The following is a 17,080-nucleotide window of genomic DNA, read 5'->3' as shown; positions in this document are numbered from 1 at the left end:
ATAAATGCATCATGTTGAAAATGGCATATGTAGTTGGGAATGAGAGCAAGGAGAGCAAAATGGCCAGTCCAAATTTGAACACTGAACAAATAGCTAATATAGTCACTAGAGTTGAGGAAGAACTTGGCAAATGGCCAAGAGTGGGAATGTGGTGAGCTTCTAAGTGTAATAATGACAGAAATATGGAAAGAGAAACAACATGTTCGTTGGAAAGGAAAAAAGAAACCAAAAAGCTGGTGGAACAAGGAGATACGAGAAGCCATCGCCGAATGACAGAAAGCATCCCGAGAGCACAGGCAGGCAAAGAAGGCACAGTTGCCACAGGATGAAGTAACCAGTAAATGGGAAATATACCAGCAGAAAAAGTCTATGGTTCCAATATTTGTGCAAGCAAAGGTAAAAGTTGAAAGTGAACGTTGGTTGTCAGAAATACTTGAGAAAAAGAAGGCCGCATCTGGAATATTTTGGAACCACAAAATATTATTACGCAGGAAGTCAACAACAATATCCTAGCCGAAGATGGAAACAAACTGGAACGGGAAGCAGCAATAAATTGCATCCGAAAAATAACAGCCGAATCTTTCCAAGGCAATGACGATGTTGTATTTGAAGAAAAGAAGAGCATGAAAGAGACACGGGTGGAAAAGGAGCTGGTGCTGACAAATTTCAATTGGAAGAAAGCCAAAGAGAAAATCCCTTAGCGCATAGCCACAGGGCTAGATGAGGTTCCCCTTAGGCTGATTAACGAACTAGGACCAAAAAGTAAGGAAGCTCTGCTGAAAAGCAGTGGGAAAAAACTTTAAAAGATAGACGAATACCAGACAGTTGGTGACAAAGTAGAATTAATTTAATTTATAAAGGTAAGGGGGAGAAAGTTAGAATTTACTCCTATAGACCGTTGACCATTACATCAGTAATATACAGGCTAGCAATGCAGGCAATCAAATTAAAGCTGCAAGCATGGGCAGAGAATAATGGCATTTTGGGAGAACTTCAGAAGGGCTTCAGAATAGGTAGGCGTTTAGATAACTTATTTGTTCTTACTCAGTGTATTGAAATAGCAAAAGTAGAAAGCAGACCATTATATGTGGCCTTTTTAGACATTACAGGAGCCTATGACAAAATAGACCGCAACATTTTTGTGGGATATTTTGAAAGGGGAAGGCATAGGTGACTATTGTCTATATAGCTTTTGAGAGAGATTTACCTAGAAAATACCGTTTGCGTTAAATGGGAAGAGATGAGGAGCGAGGAGAAAGTTCATGTCAACAAGGGACTGAGACAGGGGTGCCCTTTATCCCCGCTGCTATTTATGATGTATATGGTGAGGATGGAGAGTGTGCTAGAAGGAACTAATATCGGGTTTAATCTCTCATACAAACAGGTGGGTACAGTAGTTGAGCAGCAGTTCCCAGGTTTATTTTATGCGGATGACACTGCGTTGCTAGTTAACAAGCAAAGTGATTTGCAACATCTGGCTAATATCTGTGGACAGGCAGGCAATAATTTAGGTTTGAAATTTAGTGTTAGAAAATCAGGTGTTATGGTATTCAATGAAAACAGTGAACAGGCAGTGGAGATACAGGGCCAGGAAATACCTCGGGTAACAGAATACGAATACCTTGGTATATCGGTAAACGAGGGCAATAGATATATGGAAACACAGGAAAAAAACAATGACAGAAAAGGCGAAGATCAATGCAGCCATAATGAAGCACAGTGCGCTATGGGGATACAATAGGTACGAAATCCTCCGACGTATGTGGAAAGGTGTAATGGTTCCAGGACTTACTTTTGGAAATGCGGTTTTTTGCTTGAAATCAGGGGTACAATCGGGACTCGAGGGGAACCAAAGGCCAGTGGGTTGCCTCGCATTGAGCACTCATGGGAAGACTACAAATGAAGCTGTGCAGGGTGATGTGGGCTGGACTAGTTTTGAAGTGAGGGATGCTTGCAGTAAAATTGATTATGAAGAACGACTGAGGAATAAGGAAGAAAGTAAATGGGCTGGGAAGGTGTTCAGCTATTTGTACAGGGAAAATATTGATTCACAGTGAAGGAAAAGAACTAGGAAGCTTACCAGCAAGTATGCGGCCTGTGGGGTCGGCAACACAGCAACAAAGAAGGTCAAGCGGAAAGTCGGAGAGGTTGAATTAATCTCATGGGTGGCGGCAATGGAAAAGAAACCTGCCATGAGTAACTACTTAAGGGGAAAAAACGAAATTAGGAAAGAAACCATTTATGATAACTCAAAGGGAAGCTCATTACTTCTCGAAGCGAGATTGGGATGCCTTAGAACACACACCTATAAAGTGAGATATAAGAAGGAAGAAAAGCGTGTGCTTGGTGCGGTAAAGCTAGGGAAACGATGGGGCATGTTTTATTAGAATGTGAAGACCTCTGCCCAGCGGTCGATTTAGGCACCACTGACCTTCTTGAAGCCCTTGGGTTCAGTGAGAGCAGGAGAAAAGTAAACATCTCTGCAATAGAGATTAGTAAGAGGCGATTGGAAGATTGATGGAAGAAAAGTTGGGAAACGACAAAAAAAACGGAGACGTACAAAAGCAAAGTTTGCAACAGGGGGTCAGAAAATTTGGGTGGGGGAGTTCATAGTGTTTTTTTTTTTCTTGTTTTTCTTTTTTAGGTAGGACATTAGGCAGTATAATAGCAAGCGCTTGGTGGTGCAACCCACCGCCCCAATTCAAAGGGGATGCTCATAACATCCATCCATCCGTCCGCTCTGCTAAACGCATAGTTTCTCATTATATTACCTAGAGAGAAATCTGGCGCTGCTGCACTGTGCTTTGCATGGGAATGCCAGCATATTGTGACTTCGGATTGGCATTGTTCTTGGAGAGCAGGACACCTGCCAGGCTGGCAAGCACCGTTCCGTCTGTCACAATAATCCATTCTATACTAAAACAGCACGTAAAAAGCTGTTTTAGCTTTATTATTACACAAAAACATGTTTTGTTTAACTATGAGAACTTGTTATTGCATGTACAATTATACGAAACGTAAGAACTATCATCGGGCCGCTAAAGTTGGAGGACAGACAAGATTCCCACTTGCTTCGGAATAGTTTATCGTCTGTTCGTGCTTTTTTTCGCTTGATTATGCATTGTAGGTGAGTAAACATCACTGGAAGATGTAATATGCATGAATGAACACCTTTTATGAAAATTTTACTTTAAGAATGCATTATTTGTGTAGCCATATCCACGTTTTAGACGAAGCCTCTTGCAACCCCAACCAACACGAGACACGAGACGTTCATTTAAGGGATCGCCAGCCGTTTGTGCGCAGGCGCAAGAGCGGCACGAGACAGAAAATCTGGGGACTTTTGCTCCTTGAATTTACGGCTCTGCCTAGGCACTACCGATGAGGTTTCTTAGCGCGTGTTAGGCATTTGTCTCTAAGCATGCCAGCATTGTGTAGTGGGGTCAGGTTTCTTTATGCTCAGACGCCGGCTGCCAGCACGGTGAGGCAGTGGGCACAGACGCCTCTTGGTGATTGCTGTGTCTGAAGAGGCAATGTCCTGTTTGGTGTTCTATAAGTCACAGGTCGCTTTTTTCATCGTGACGATATATTGGATTTTTTACAAGCACTGCTCCAGGAGGGCACATGTAACATGGAAGTAGCATGTAGCCGGCAGTCGAGTTGAACGCGTCAAACTAAGAGCATTCTAAGAGCTACAGGGAAAGAGAAACACGAGAGCAGTGTCTGCTCTTCCATGAACTATTGATACTGTCTGCAAGCATATGCCTGCAAGCCCGCAAGCGCCGCCATTCTGGGGGTGCCGCCGCGAATGGAACAGCGGCACTTTCATCAACTATTCATTCCCCCCCCCCCCCCCCCATGAGTGTTGTGTGTGATGTAAAACTCAAAAAAATGTTGAAAAACCCTTCCTTCTGAGAAGCGAACATACGTGGGATAGGAAAAACTACGGGTAGGGTCATAGAGCAAACATAAAATTGTAACTACGTTGTAGTTCCACTGATATGTCTTGCTTTTTTGGCAGTGACATGTTTTGGTTTCAATTGTAAGTTGACCCCCTACATCACATTTTCAAATTAAAAAAAATAGGTTGACTTACAATCGTGTATTCAGGCGGCGGCGGCTTCGTATGGCACCATTGCGCGGACCATACCTTGAAAGCGATCTGCGATGCTGACAAACAGTGCCGACTGCTCATAGCTTCATGTGCTGTGTTCTCATCACTTACTTAGCATTGAGAGATATGTGGGCACATATCTTGAAAGTGATCTGTGAAAGTGGTAGTGTGTGGCACCTGCTGAGAGCACCGTGAGCCCTGTGTCGCCGCTTCGTTGCTGTTGAAGCAAGATGCAACAGGAAGCTGAATTCGCTTGCTGCTGTGGGTGCTATCTTGAACGTGGTCATTTTATGAGACGGATGGAGGGACGGCTTTTCTCATTAGGTAAGCATTTCTATGCTTATGAATTCAGAATGTTGTTACCAGCATTGCTGCTGTACACCTGTCGGGTGATCTGGCATTGCGTAAATTGTATTAAGTTTTTGGGCAAGGTAAAACTCCCTAGCGGTATTTGTGCCATTGTGCAGAGACTTCTTATAGACTTCAGACTCCGCCCAGGCGGCGCTGCGGAAAAACCCGTCACCAGCGTCCCCATCGCATCCTTGGCGCGAACTGAGTAGTGCAAGAAGAGCTGTTCACAAGCGAAGGTGCATAGGCCACAATGGACCCTCCTCTTTTGTTCGTGTTGAAGCACGGTTTCCTAAAAATCAAGGACCTGGAAGCCTTCTTCCACCCATCAACGCTTCGGAAAGGAAGCTCAGCAGGGTGAAGTACGTGTACAGTATAAAAGAAGTCTCGGGTGTTATTTCGGCGTGCTGCAACTCGCAAGTACAGAGAGCATCAGGTTTGTCTATAGGCATATCAGCATAAAAATCTAAGCATTTCAAATTGGTTCATATTGAATATGTCCTTAACAGAAGACTTAAGTATATCCTATATTTTTGTGCATTTTATCATAATGTTTTTCTTGCAATTATTTAGAGAGTAAATCCTTCCATAGCCTTTTTCAGGGCAGCAAACGGAGTGCGAACATAACGAAAGTAAGCTTCCTAGATGCCTGCGGGCTGCATCTTTGTCTTGCAGGAACTACAGCGCCGCTCAGTACCTTTGAACTTTTCACAGACGCTTCAAGCAACACACGCGCACAAGTAAATGTAAATAAACGCGACATTTCTTTTTACACACGTGTGTTACTTCGCAATTACTCATCCAGTGCTCCTACAGCAACTTCATTGCTCATATTTGAAAAATGCAGTCGAGCAGGCTCAGCACATTGCGAAACATGCTTGTTGTATTGGCGCAGGACATACAAAATACCGAAACTAGCAATGAGCTCGCGATACAGCGATGCTTTAGAACAGGATTTTGAATTCATAAACGAACCAATATATTTGGTTAAACTGACCAGCCAAATCTCTCCGTTCCACTTGTTGAGTCAAGCGTAGGTGGACAGAAAATATCGATGGCCTTTATGCAGGATGGTTCACAACGTTGTTTTTTCTGTTGCCAATGAAGTGGTGGCTGCAGATTCTTGAGTTTTCGCTTAGTTGCCACGATTCTCTGTCAGGGCTACCCCACGCAATTACAGTAGGACAACAGTATTGTGCTTTCTCATGCAAGTCGCTGTGTGGTGGGAAATGCGAGTAATTTGATTACCCAACACATTGAACGGCCCGTATCCAGCGCTTCGCCTTTCTCCTTCATACGATCGCAATGGAAACTGAACGTTGTTATTCAGTCCTTCACGTTCATGGCAATTTACAACACAACAGTAGCGTCAATTGGGGTGTTTCTTCGTAGCGCGCGAAGTTATCGAGGATGCCGTTGCTTCCACCATCAGTCTGACGAGTGATCCAGCGAGCGCTTTATGGCAGTTAGCCGGTGTGTCCGACTAGCGGAGAAATTCATAGCTCTCTGTCTGGGTGGTAAATGTGCAAAACACTCGCAATATGAACCAAAATCTAGTTAAATCGTTGTTTCGCAGTCGCTAGCTGCATAGGCAACTTAGCGAGGGAGTTGGGCTTCGCACTACTCAATTACTGCCTCTTCGCACCGGTAGGTGGCGCTACGTGTCTTGCAAGACTCCATAGTCTGACGTCTATAGACGTTCTTGTAATTAGATGGCGACCCACTAGCTGGTCGGCCGGCAGAGCAGCGACTCCCATCAGTTACAAGCGTGACAAACAAAAACCGCTTTCATGAGCTTTCATGTTAAACAGAGCTTTCATGTTAAACAGCTAAAGTAATCAGAATAAGTTGCTTCAGGATGAAAGGATACTTCGAGCAAGAAAGACAAATATTGAGATGCTAACACAAACGTCATTCAAATGAATCAAAATTGGTCAGTGTTAGGAAATTTCCAAGCAAACATTTTTGTGCATACACATTTGCTAAAACATTATATAGATCTGTAATAAGAAATTTGCTAATGTATTGAAGCATCTTAACATACAAATGGAAAGTATCATATCGGATACAATAATTGCAGTAGTATCTTGTATCTATCTCGTATACGTGTTAGCAGAGTATCTGGTTTGACTGGAGTGACTGGTTTCCTTTGTAGCAATTGCTACGAATGGGTGGATGTCTGATTTTCCCTTTATTCAGAGTATCTTGTCTTATAATCGTGATAGAATTGTAGAGTATCTTTGTCCAGCCCTGGACACCGGAAATCGCAGAATCTGAATGGATTTTTACGCTTGGGGAGAGATGTGTCAGCATGGCCTTTGTCATGCTTTCAAAGAGCTGGCATACTTACCCATGCACAGATGGTAACCCTGGGTTCGGACAGCATGTATATATTTGTGAACCATTCACATTGTGTTGTTGGAAGTTCAGCACTTTTCCTTGTCGTCTTGTCTCTGTCCATGTCTTTTTTTGCACTGCCACCTTTTCAAATATGTACCAACATGCCCAATTTGCCACATCAATCCCCGAACAAAGCTTTGCTCATGTGATGGGGAAAGAGGGGTGCTACTTACGTGCTAAGCCTACAGGTAAATCTTTGCTAATAAAGTGTTTGTGTATCTTGCAAAAAGTATGTGCTCAGGGCAAACATAAAGGTGTACTTTAGCCGCCTACCCTGGTTGTCAGCCGAGCAAAGTGCACAGTGGCATTTTGCTTGGTGTAGGACACTACTACATACATTACGATGCAATACTTGAAGCTCCCACTTGCTGTGTTTAAGCTGCGTTCTTTGGCCCATAGCTAGCACCTCAGTGCAAGAGTCAGTGAATACCTAGTTCCCTTTTAACGTGATGTCCCATTGGCTCTTGCTGGGCAGCGAGTGAACAGAGGTGCTGGGAAAATGGGTTGCTCTGAACTCGCTGCTTTTGGCTGTTAAAGAAAACGGCATGAAATAGTGTGGTGCCTTATTTCAGTGAGAGCAGCATGTTTGTGTCCAAGAGGTGCTTCATTCTCAAGACTTGTGGCTCCACCACATTGCTGAATGCAGTCCAGCCTCTGCTCTACATTGTCCAGGAGCTAACAGGCTTCAATGAAGTGCTGGTGAGTAGGATAGTCTGCGGTATTCCTTGTGTCCCAACTTTTACAAGTTCACCATGAGATGCCTAATTTTTAGGGTTCCCGTACAATGGTCGGATGAAACTAATAATTCTAAAAATTTTCATTTGCATCCAGTTTAGGGTAAGACTGATTTCAATTTGGCCTACACTGATTTTTAAAGAATAACTCTTTGACTGGCTTTTAGAGCCTTTCTTTTTTTTTACTTGCTTGATTATTCTGACCTAATCATAGCAGCTCTACCGGCAAATAGAAATATATCAACTGAAATGTCTGCTGTTGTGCCAATGCATAAACTTAATGTTTCTGTTTGTCTGTGGCACAGATCCAGGGTGTGCACCAACCAGGAAAACTGGGAATTCTCGAGGTTTTTGAATAGTCTGGAAATACTCTGGGAAAACTCGGGGAATTTGTGCTTGTATCAGGGAAACTTGGGTGTAATTTTTCTGAAATAGAACGAAAGTTGTGGTATTGCTGGCTCGAGTAACAGAGAGGAATTGTGAAGAACCTACTTTGACGCCCTTTCGTCTGCTGGAGGAGTTTCCAGTGTACAGTCAACGACTGGCTTTCAGATGCCCGATAATTCGGACAGTTTCACGGCACCATCACCTACCCGATAGTCACTGTGTAAGAACATCTGAAATTCCGGATGCAAGAACCCCTAGAGTTTCTAAATAAATACCCCAGAGGGAAATGGGGTGCTAGTGTGTATGGGGGCTTTCATGAGCGTGGCCTCAACCTACATGGGAATGATGGGAAGTACAGGCTTCGGATTGACTTCAATCTTTAGACCAGCGGCGTTTGCTTGCGGGGCAGTAAACGCAGCTATACTCAAATATTATCGCGTGAAGTTTAATTTTATTTCTGCAGTGTCTTGTATAATGCACAACACGTTACATAAACTTTGTATGACTTTGAGATTGAAGTACGGTTTACTATGGTTTTTTACCAGGGCACACCAGGCTATGCATTCTTCTGCGATTCTATTCCAGATTTAGCGCCAGAAAATAATTTATTTTTACAACAGCAATAACAACCGTGCATGTACTTATATAAAGATACTCATCAAGTATCTATGGAAATACAAATGTATTGTGAGAAAGTCTTGCGCCCTTGAGAGGAATGCTACAAGTGTCGTTTGCTACGACGCCTGCTCGCTGCAAACGCGACTTTTCTCGCAGATGACAGGCACTTGCAAATTCTCTCGCTCTTTCTAAAGGCTGCCTTGGCTTTCATGATTGCTGAAGGTATTCAAGTACTTTTAAGCACATCTGCTGCACTGCTAGCAGGGATGCTTGAGGCCTCCTACAGGTATGCTTCATTTTATTTTATGTTGACGTGCCGCTTCCTAAGTGTTACGGCGTGGCTTTGCACTTAACCATTTTGTGACACCAGACTACAGCCAGGAAGCAGCAACCTTTCCTACCACAACTAAGCTTGCGTTCTCAAAGTGCTAACACATGCATTTCAATGAGCACATAAACAAGCAATGCATAATGAAGCCCTCAATAAAATTTGATTGTCAAGCCACTAGAAGTACAACTGTCTGTTCTGTATAAGTAGTGCCTTCTTTTTTGCTATTCTAAAGTTTCATAAAGGACGTAACGCTACAGCGCCAACCTACCACACTTAACAAACCAAGGTCCAAATGGTGAAAACATGTTCTTTCAACGTTTACGATGCCGTCATTTTCTGGTCAGGGCTTTGACACCATACCGCGACACAAACATCGTCCCAGCCGCTGGCCCAGTGCGCTATCGCCACTTCGAGCAACAGAACAAAAGCAGAGAGCTTTCCGTTACACTGTCCCACTGTAGATTATAGCAACTGCGCTTGGAGCGAAACCAAAACTGCCAAAAAATACTTGACTAGTTTGCCAGTCATCAGAATGCCAATCCGTAGCCTGTACTTCCCATCATTCCCATGATGGTTGAATGATCGCAGCGCCAGATTTCCCTCCAGTTATACTAATATGAAACTCTATGCAAGAACCCTTCCCCATCCGGTTTTGCGGACTTTTTGCCGTGACCGCAGGTCCTAAATTGCATTAATCAAAGCCACGACCTACTGAACTCCAGACCTGCACAGATCTTCCTGCTGCAGCACGCCTAGTCTAGTTCGCCCCTTTTGCCGCTAGGGATAGAGTGTACGAGCAGAGTGGCGCTTGTTATAACCTGTTTGCTGTAGTCTGCTTCTGCGTTCGTGCTGTCATTTCGACAGGCGCAAAGCACTTGTATTGGTAGTAAATGAATAAATTCACAAATATAATAAAAAGAAAACAAAAATGTGCCAATGCCTTGCATTTGAATAGTGGAATTAGAGGAGGGGAAGGAGGAGTGGTGCAAGAAAGGTAAACAATGAGCATAGGTGGAGGCTGCAATGCTAGATGGCATAAATTTCCATTTCCTAGTCTCCGTAAGAGACTAGAAAAAGTGTTTTAAAAGATTCATAAGATAACCTAGCTTTCTTGAGTTGATTACAGATAGCATAATGTTGTAGATGATATTAGAATTTACTGCGGTATGCCGTAGGGAAAGGCAGATGATCTGGTAAACGTATTCAACGTATTCGCAAGTAAGACCTGCAATAGGTCCACAATATGTGCAATAGGTTGATCGAGTCTGTTTCAAGGAAAGGCGAACATAGCTTGTTTTTAATGTTTTTGGGTGTCTAGCTCAGTAGAAAGCTTGCAAAAGATTCATCCCAGTGCTTGAAACCTACTACACCCGTTCTCTGTCGCATTTTGGCATAAGAACGACTTGCGGCTCTTGCCCGCCCTTAGTGTGATCAAGGAACTCGTACGGGTCCCGAAACGCCGATGTTATTTTCACCTTGACTTGGTCAGTGACCCCAATTTCTTCATCATCGTGTTACCTGACCAGACGAACTTTCATCGAACTCTTTACTACTGCTTCGGATGTGCCTGTGGCGATTTGAGTCCTAAAGCACTCCTCACCAGGTCTGGCCATTTTGAGCTGACAAGCTTCGCACCACAGCAAGAGAGATGCACTTCCATTTCATCTGCTTGTTCCCACGTCGTGCAATCGCCCACACAGGCACCAAAAGCGCGGGATCATGCTCTGTGATCTGCTTGTGTCTGCCTCAGTATTCATGTAGCACTGACTTGCACGGCTAGTCAGGTCTCCTCGTACACAGTGCGCAAAATCGTGCACTGCGCGGAACGAGACAATCGCAACAGCTCGCACGCGACACCATCAACGCAAGTGTGCAGCTTCACAAAAAAGAAAAAAAAAAAAAAAAGCGAAGAGAAAAAAAAATAAAGCGCGGCCCTTGTCGTATGTGTCACGCATTCCTCGAGGTCCGGTATGGGAGAACGCAGGAAAGGAATTTCGCTTGCAGAGGTTAGATGGGGTGAGCGGAGAGAGTGTCTTGCTTGGCAGTGGAGCTCACCCTCCTGAAATCATGGGTTGGCGGCACTAAAATATTTCTATCTCGGCTGTTAATGAGCTGATTTAAATTTTTCATTGTGGCAGAACGCTCCCTAGAGGACACGTAACTTCCAGCGTATAACCAAAATTTGTTATGGGACCTGGTGAAGGGCCCTTTAAGGGCAGTAAAATACATGCATTCATTTTTTCGAACTGCCCGATTTTTCGGACGTTTTCATGGCCCCTAGGGAGTCTGAGAAATCGGATGTTGACTGCACAACTGACCAAGAGGATACTTCAAATGGTCTGTGGGGTGAACGCACGGCAGAAGGAACACGAGAACAGAAAGGACCTACACATTGAAGAATGAACGGGAAAGGAAGCGTGTCACTGCTTCTTTGAAGGAGCTTGAGCTCGCATAAAAAAAAATAAGATGTTGGCTGATGCCGAGGTGCAGGTGCCCCTCGTGCAAACAAGATAAACTCTTTGAAGCAGTGAAACACAACACTGAGGCATCGTGCGTGGGCTGAGAATATGTGAGAACAGTTGAGGTTTACTTAAAAGCTTTTGTGAGAGAGAATATTACGTGAGAGAAAGTTCTTACCTCATACGAATGAGCTTGCTATCAATTGATAGAAATAGCTCATATTGAAAATATTTGCTTCTACATGCATCTCCTTTTTATTCGTATTTTAGAATGTTCAAGTTGATTCGCAATGGATTTTACCTTTCTTTTTTCGAAGGTATTTTATTTGCTATGTATTACACTAACTCCTCCCTTCTGTTTTCTTTACACTTCTCCTTAGTATTAAAACTGGATTAAGTAGTTTTTCTTTGTTTTTAAGATACTAGAGAGTGACAGCATCGGGTGACATGGTGTCAGCACGTCTTGAAATAAAAGAAACTTCTCTCACTCTGGGTATATTACAAAGCTACTCGGGGAAAACCTGGAAAACTCGGGGAATTTGGAAATGTCAACTTGGTAGACACCCTGCAGATCATTCTTGCTGCAAACAGAATACCTGTTCATAGCGTCTGTACAGAAGAAAGTCTGCATATTTTTTAATAAATGGAGATTTGAATCGTGAAACAATTTTTAGTGTTCTTTCTACAAATTTTAATACTTCTTGGCTTTGACTGCAGTATTTTACAACTGCTGTGGTTGCTAGGTCTGCTTTAACAACAGCAGTAATTTTCCAGTTTATTTTTGCTTTGCATTCAGTTCAGGGACAATCTCAATTCAAAAGAATACAAACACAGTCCTGGAGTAATTTTCAGGGCAACTTTTTTTTTTTCAGCTTTTGGTATTTTCCACCAAATGCTTCTTGTCTTCAACTGTTAAGGTTGGTAGGTCTGCGAAGGCAAAGTTCAGCACCCCATCACTAATGATCGTCAGAATAGTGTAGTGTCTTTGGTTCATTCGTCTATTCACCATTCTTGAGCATTAGTGTGAAGGTATACTATTCCTGCACATAAGCAAAAATATACATATATTGTGCAGGTAAAATGTAGCTTCAGTGTTAAGAACATGAAAAATAAACAAATGTAAAGCTGAAGTGCATTAATAGCACTGAACAGTGCCAGAAAGCAGCAAAGGAAACAGTTACAAGGAAACAAATGTTGGCAAGAACTTTGAACTGAGCATGCCAAAGATGGCCACAAATTTCTGTCATCACTGCATCAGAAAGTGCTTTGAAATTGAAGAGTTGCTGTTTGTTTGATTGTGCCAATTTCTTTAGTTACATCAGGCGTTGCTTCGTATAAGGAAAGTGTAGGAGTCAAGTAAGCTTTTGAAAACCTCATTATTTGTCCACCTGCATGTTGGTTGCATAATTCGTTGCTGCATTTTTTCGCAATAATTTTTTCAATGCTGCAGAACAAAGGTTTGCGCAGCAGGTTCTCGTTTCCGTGTGTGTGGCACTTTGTTTGTGAAGTTTGTTGTCAAACTCTTGCAGGATATTTTCTACTCCCGCAAGAACTTCATGAGACCAGAATTGCAAACCAAGCCACACACCAGCTTTGAGGATGAGGTGAGGCACTTTGTGGCTAAAAAATGAGTGCATCACTCACTTCTATCCAAGTTGTTGCCTGGATACATATGCATGCAAGGCACCATTTGAATACTGGGTTACTCGCATAACTTGAAAAGCATATGCATGCTTTTTTTTAATGCTAAGCAGAGAGAAGGCTTCAGTACATGCAGCGAAATATGTGCACACACTGGGTGGTGCTGTCATAAAGCAAAACTGTTCTCTTTTTCATGACAGGTTGAGGTTTTGGATCGCCTTTTTCAGGGTAAGTTGATTTTGCTTCATGATCCTGTTGTTCGGACTGTGATGACCTCCTTGTCGCAGATGGTGCAGCCTACTGCATGGGCAGAATAAACCATGACTGCTGGTGAGTGCTGCTGTTCTCAGTGCTGCAATATCAATGTTGGTGCCACAAGTATGATTTGCAATACCTTTTGCTATCACTTGACTTTATGTTGCAGTGACGAAGTGAAAGATATGAGCAGTATTGTTCTTGGCAATGCATTAGTGAGCTGCCACTTTTAGTTGCTACTGCAGGAGCATGCTCCTTGTTCCCATGGACGGGGTATTTCCTGTCAGTGTAGTGGTAGTTTGTTGTGAAACCCAAGGTAGGAAATAAAGGGCATCATAGATGTCTCACTTCTCAATGGGTACCTGAGCTGTCCTGTAGAGATAGAAGAAAGTTGCAATGAAATAGATGTACACAAAATAGGAAATAAGCGGAAAGGAGACTTGTGTATAAATGCATGACTATAAATGAAAGAAAGAAATACTCAGAAATGTAGCTGGTGCTCTCCATAATGGCCTTTAACTTTGAGAGCACATTTGGCTGAATGTAGAATCAGGGTGTCTACCAACCGGGAAAACTGGGAATTCTCAGGGATTTTGAGTGCTCTGGAAAAACTCAGGGAAAACTCAGGGAATTTGTGCCTCGATAAGGGAAACTTAGCTGTAATTTTATTGAAGGGTCAAAAGTCGCGGTAATTCTGGCTCGAGTAACAGACAGGAATCGTAATGAATCGTCTTTGACACCCTGTTGTTGGCTGGAGGAGTTGCCAGTGTACAGTCAACGACTGACTTTCCGGATTCTTCATAATTTGGACGGCTTCTTGGCACCACCACGTACCCCATAGAGTCAATGGATCAGAACGTCTGAAATTTCGGACGCAAGAACGCTTCGCCCTCCAATTTTCTGGCCGTTTTGCCGTGGCCGCATGTCCGTAACGGCGTTAATCAAAGCCACCGCGCTGCCATTTTGATTACCTCGCCACCTCGAACCGGCGCTCTCGCACGCAGATTCGCTGGCAACCGTAGCAACCACTGCGGCAACGCTAGGCCTAGCTGCTTCGACGTTCGCTATGAAGCTTCTTGCCTTTGGGTGCCTTGTTTTTTATTGAAAGAATTCGCTGCTGTCAGCAATGGCACGGACTCCGCCTTTGTGGTGCTCGCGATTGGCTTAGAAGCTTGGAAAGCACGGTGCGTTGCATAATGCCGGTTCCCTAAAGTCAGCTTCGCCTCTGTACAGAAATCTTGGTGAAGCATACGCAATGAAGCATAAACAAGCGTGGGAATGGCTATTGCCATTGTACACAATATGTATTCCTTAATTATACATGCGATTACCCGGTATTTTCTGTCACAGTACGAGCACCAATATGCCTAATATGTGTACCGACATGCCTTCAGAGCGTTTTCAAATGTGCCTGTGGCGGTTTGAGCCCTTAAGGGCAGTTAATGACATGCATTTATTTTTTTCCAACTGGCCGATTTTTTGCACTTTTTCGCGGCCCCTAGGGAGTTTGAAAAAATCGGACGTGGACTGTGCAAAGGACCAAGAAGATGCTTGAAATGGTCCGGGGGGCGAACGAGTGGCGGAAGGAGGACAAGGCGAGAAAGGACTTACGCATTGAGGAATGAACGGGAAAGGAGGCATGCTGACGCTGTTTTGAAGGAGCTTGAACTCAGAAAAAAAAAGCAAATTGTTGGCTGATGCCTCGATGCAGGTGTCCCTCATCCAAACCAAAATAAACTCTTTAAGGCAGTGAAACACAACACTGAGGCATCGTGCGTGGGCTGAAAGTCGGGACAGTTCAGGTTGACTTAATTACGAGTTGGTGAGAGAGAATCTCAATTGTGACAAAGTTCGGGCCTCATACCACTGAGCCTCCTATCAGTTGATAGAAATAGCTCATATTCTAAAATATTTGCTTCTGTATGCATCTCCTTTTTATTCGTATTATAGAATGTCGGACTCGATTTGAAATTTTTTTCGATGACATTTTATTTGCTGTGCATTTTCTTAACCCCTCCCTTCTCTTCTCTTTTTGAATAACATGAACACTACTCCTTAGCATTCAAATTGGACTAAGTCGTTTAAAAAAGAACATTTTTTCGTATGTGTACTAGAGTAACAGCATCGGGCGATATGGTTTCAGCCCGTTTTGACATAAAACATAGTTCTGCGTCACTCAGGGAAAACCTGGAAAACTCGGCGAATTTGGAAATTTCAACTTGGTAGACACCCTGAGAATGTTTTTCCAGCCACTGTTGCATGTGCAGGCAACTGCCTCAAATAGGGATGCAGTCAGGCTGTTGCAGGTTTTTTTATATCTGCAAGTAATAAAGGCCAATACATACTTGTCTCAGTCCTGCAGAAACATGTTTGTTGCAACATCATGGCCTGGAGCCTTTAAGCCATTTTTGGCTTAGCATGTTCAGGAGGGGGGGGTGGGGATCCTGGTTGTTGAGCCAATGATAGTATAGCAGTTTATTCAAACATTCCTAAAATGTCCTAGAGCACAGCTTTGCCTGACGAGGCTCTTTAAGCACTCGTGCAGTCATTCTTAGACTCCTCAAGGTGTTGCAATTACTGTGACCAACAGCGAGAGCCACATTGCAAATTGTTATCATAATGTGAGAGTGTGACAATAAAGAGTATGGTTCTATTACATTTAATTTGGAGATTTCATGTCATGAGACACAATGTGTACAAAAGGGAAATGGTCAGGAAAGATAGCCATAGCATGTTTGCTTGATTGAGAACCATGCTGAATTGCAGTACAATAAACCGCACCTCCCTGAAGTTTTAAGCATTATGTTCCACATTTGTGCATAAATGCCCGAGGGTTGGTCGAAATTCGAGTGAAAAACAATCCTAGATCAGCGCTGTGTATTTTAAGTCCTCAGAAATATTGGTTGTACATGATGCCTGCTGTGCCTTCAGTATGTAAACATGTGAGAGGCCTTACTGTAATCATCATCATCAGCCTCGTTACGCCCACTGTAGGGCAAAGGCCTCTCCCATACTTCTCCAACTACCCCGGTCATGTACTAATTGTGGCCATGTTGTCCCTGCAAACTTCTTAATCTCATCCGCCCACCTAACTTTCTGCCGCCCCCTTCCCTTGGAATCCAGTACATAACCCTCAACTACCATAGGTTATCTTCCCTCCTCATTACATGTCCTGCCCATGCCCATTTCTTTTTCTTGATTTCAACTAAGATGTCATTAACTCATGTTTGTTCCCTCACCCAATCTGCTCTTTTCCTATCCCTTAACATTATACACTTATGCTTGCACAATGCTTGCACAATTAAATTCTGAACTGAAAAGTGCATTTCACAGGCCTCTACTGTAACTAAATGTGCCAGTGAATAAAGAATTCCTAGGCATCATATTTGATGGGATCTTGTGTTGCACTGTAGCTGCTACAGATTTATCTACTTCTAGTGTAGCTATGGTGTTCAGCTTTGATTCCTAGTCATCATGCTTTCGTTTGAATAGAGGCAGAGTGCTAAGTTACTCATGCAATCAGGTGCGCATTAAAGGTGGTCAGAACTGATCTGGTGCCTTCTAGCCTCTGTGTTTCTTTAGAAGCTTATGCGCACTAACAATAAGTGCTGTAGTTTGTGGGTTAGCAACACATCTGTTGAGTGCACTACTTTGGAACTACAGTTGTCAACTGGTGCCTCCTTACGGCAACCACAGATGACAGCGTACATCAACAGTGCTTGAACAAGAGACTTTGTCAGGGCAACCACTGCCGATCATTTCAAGTCCTCCTGTGAGCTCTGTTACACTTTGA

General features: G+C 43.3%; 1 protein-coding gene across 1 annotated transcript in view; it reads left to right on the top strand.

Moving 5' to 3' along the window:
- Nucleotides 1-17,080, top strand: part of SamDC (S-adenosylmethionine decarboxylase) — a 122,079-nt gene that overhangs the window by 70,780 nt on the left and 34,219 nt on the right. The window contains exons 3-6 of the mRNA XM_050172026.3: nt 7,435-7,561; nt 12,921-12,995; nt 13,233-13,260; nt 13,320-13,362. Coding sequence (XP_050027983.1) covers nt 7,435-7,561; nt 12,921-12,995; nt 13,233-13,260; nt 13,320-13,362 — 273 coding nt within the window. The remainder of the gene's footprint in view (nt 1-7,434; nt 7,562-12,920; nt 12,996-13,232; nt 13,261-13,319; nt 13,363-17,080) is intronic.

Source organism: Dermacentor andersoni, chromosome 6 (genome assembly GCF_023375885.2).
Source record: "Dermacentor andersoni chromosome 6, qqDerAnde1_hic_scaffold, whole genome shotgun sequence".
Lineage (NCBI taxonomy): Eukaryota > Metazoa > Arthropoda > Arachnida > Ixodida > Ixodidae > Dermacentor > Dermacentor andersoni.
This window is presented reverse-complemented; position numbering and strand designations above follow the sequence as displayed.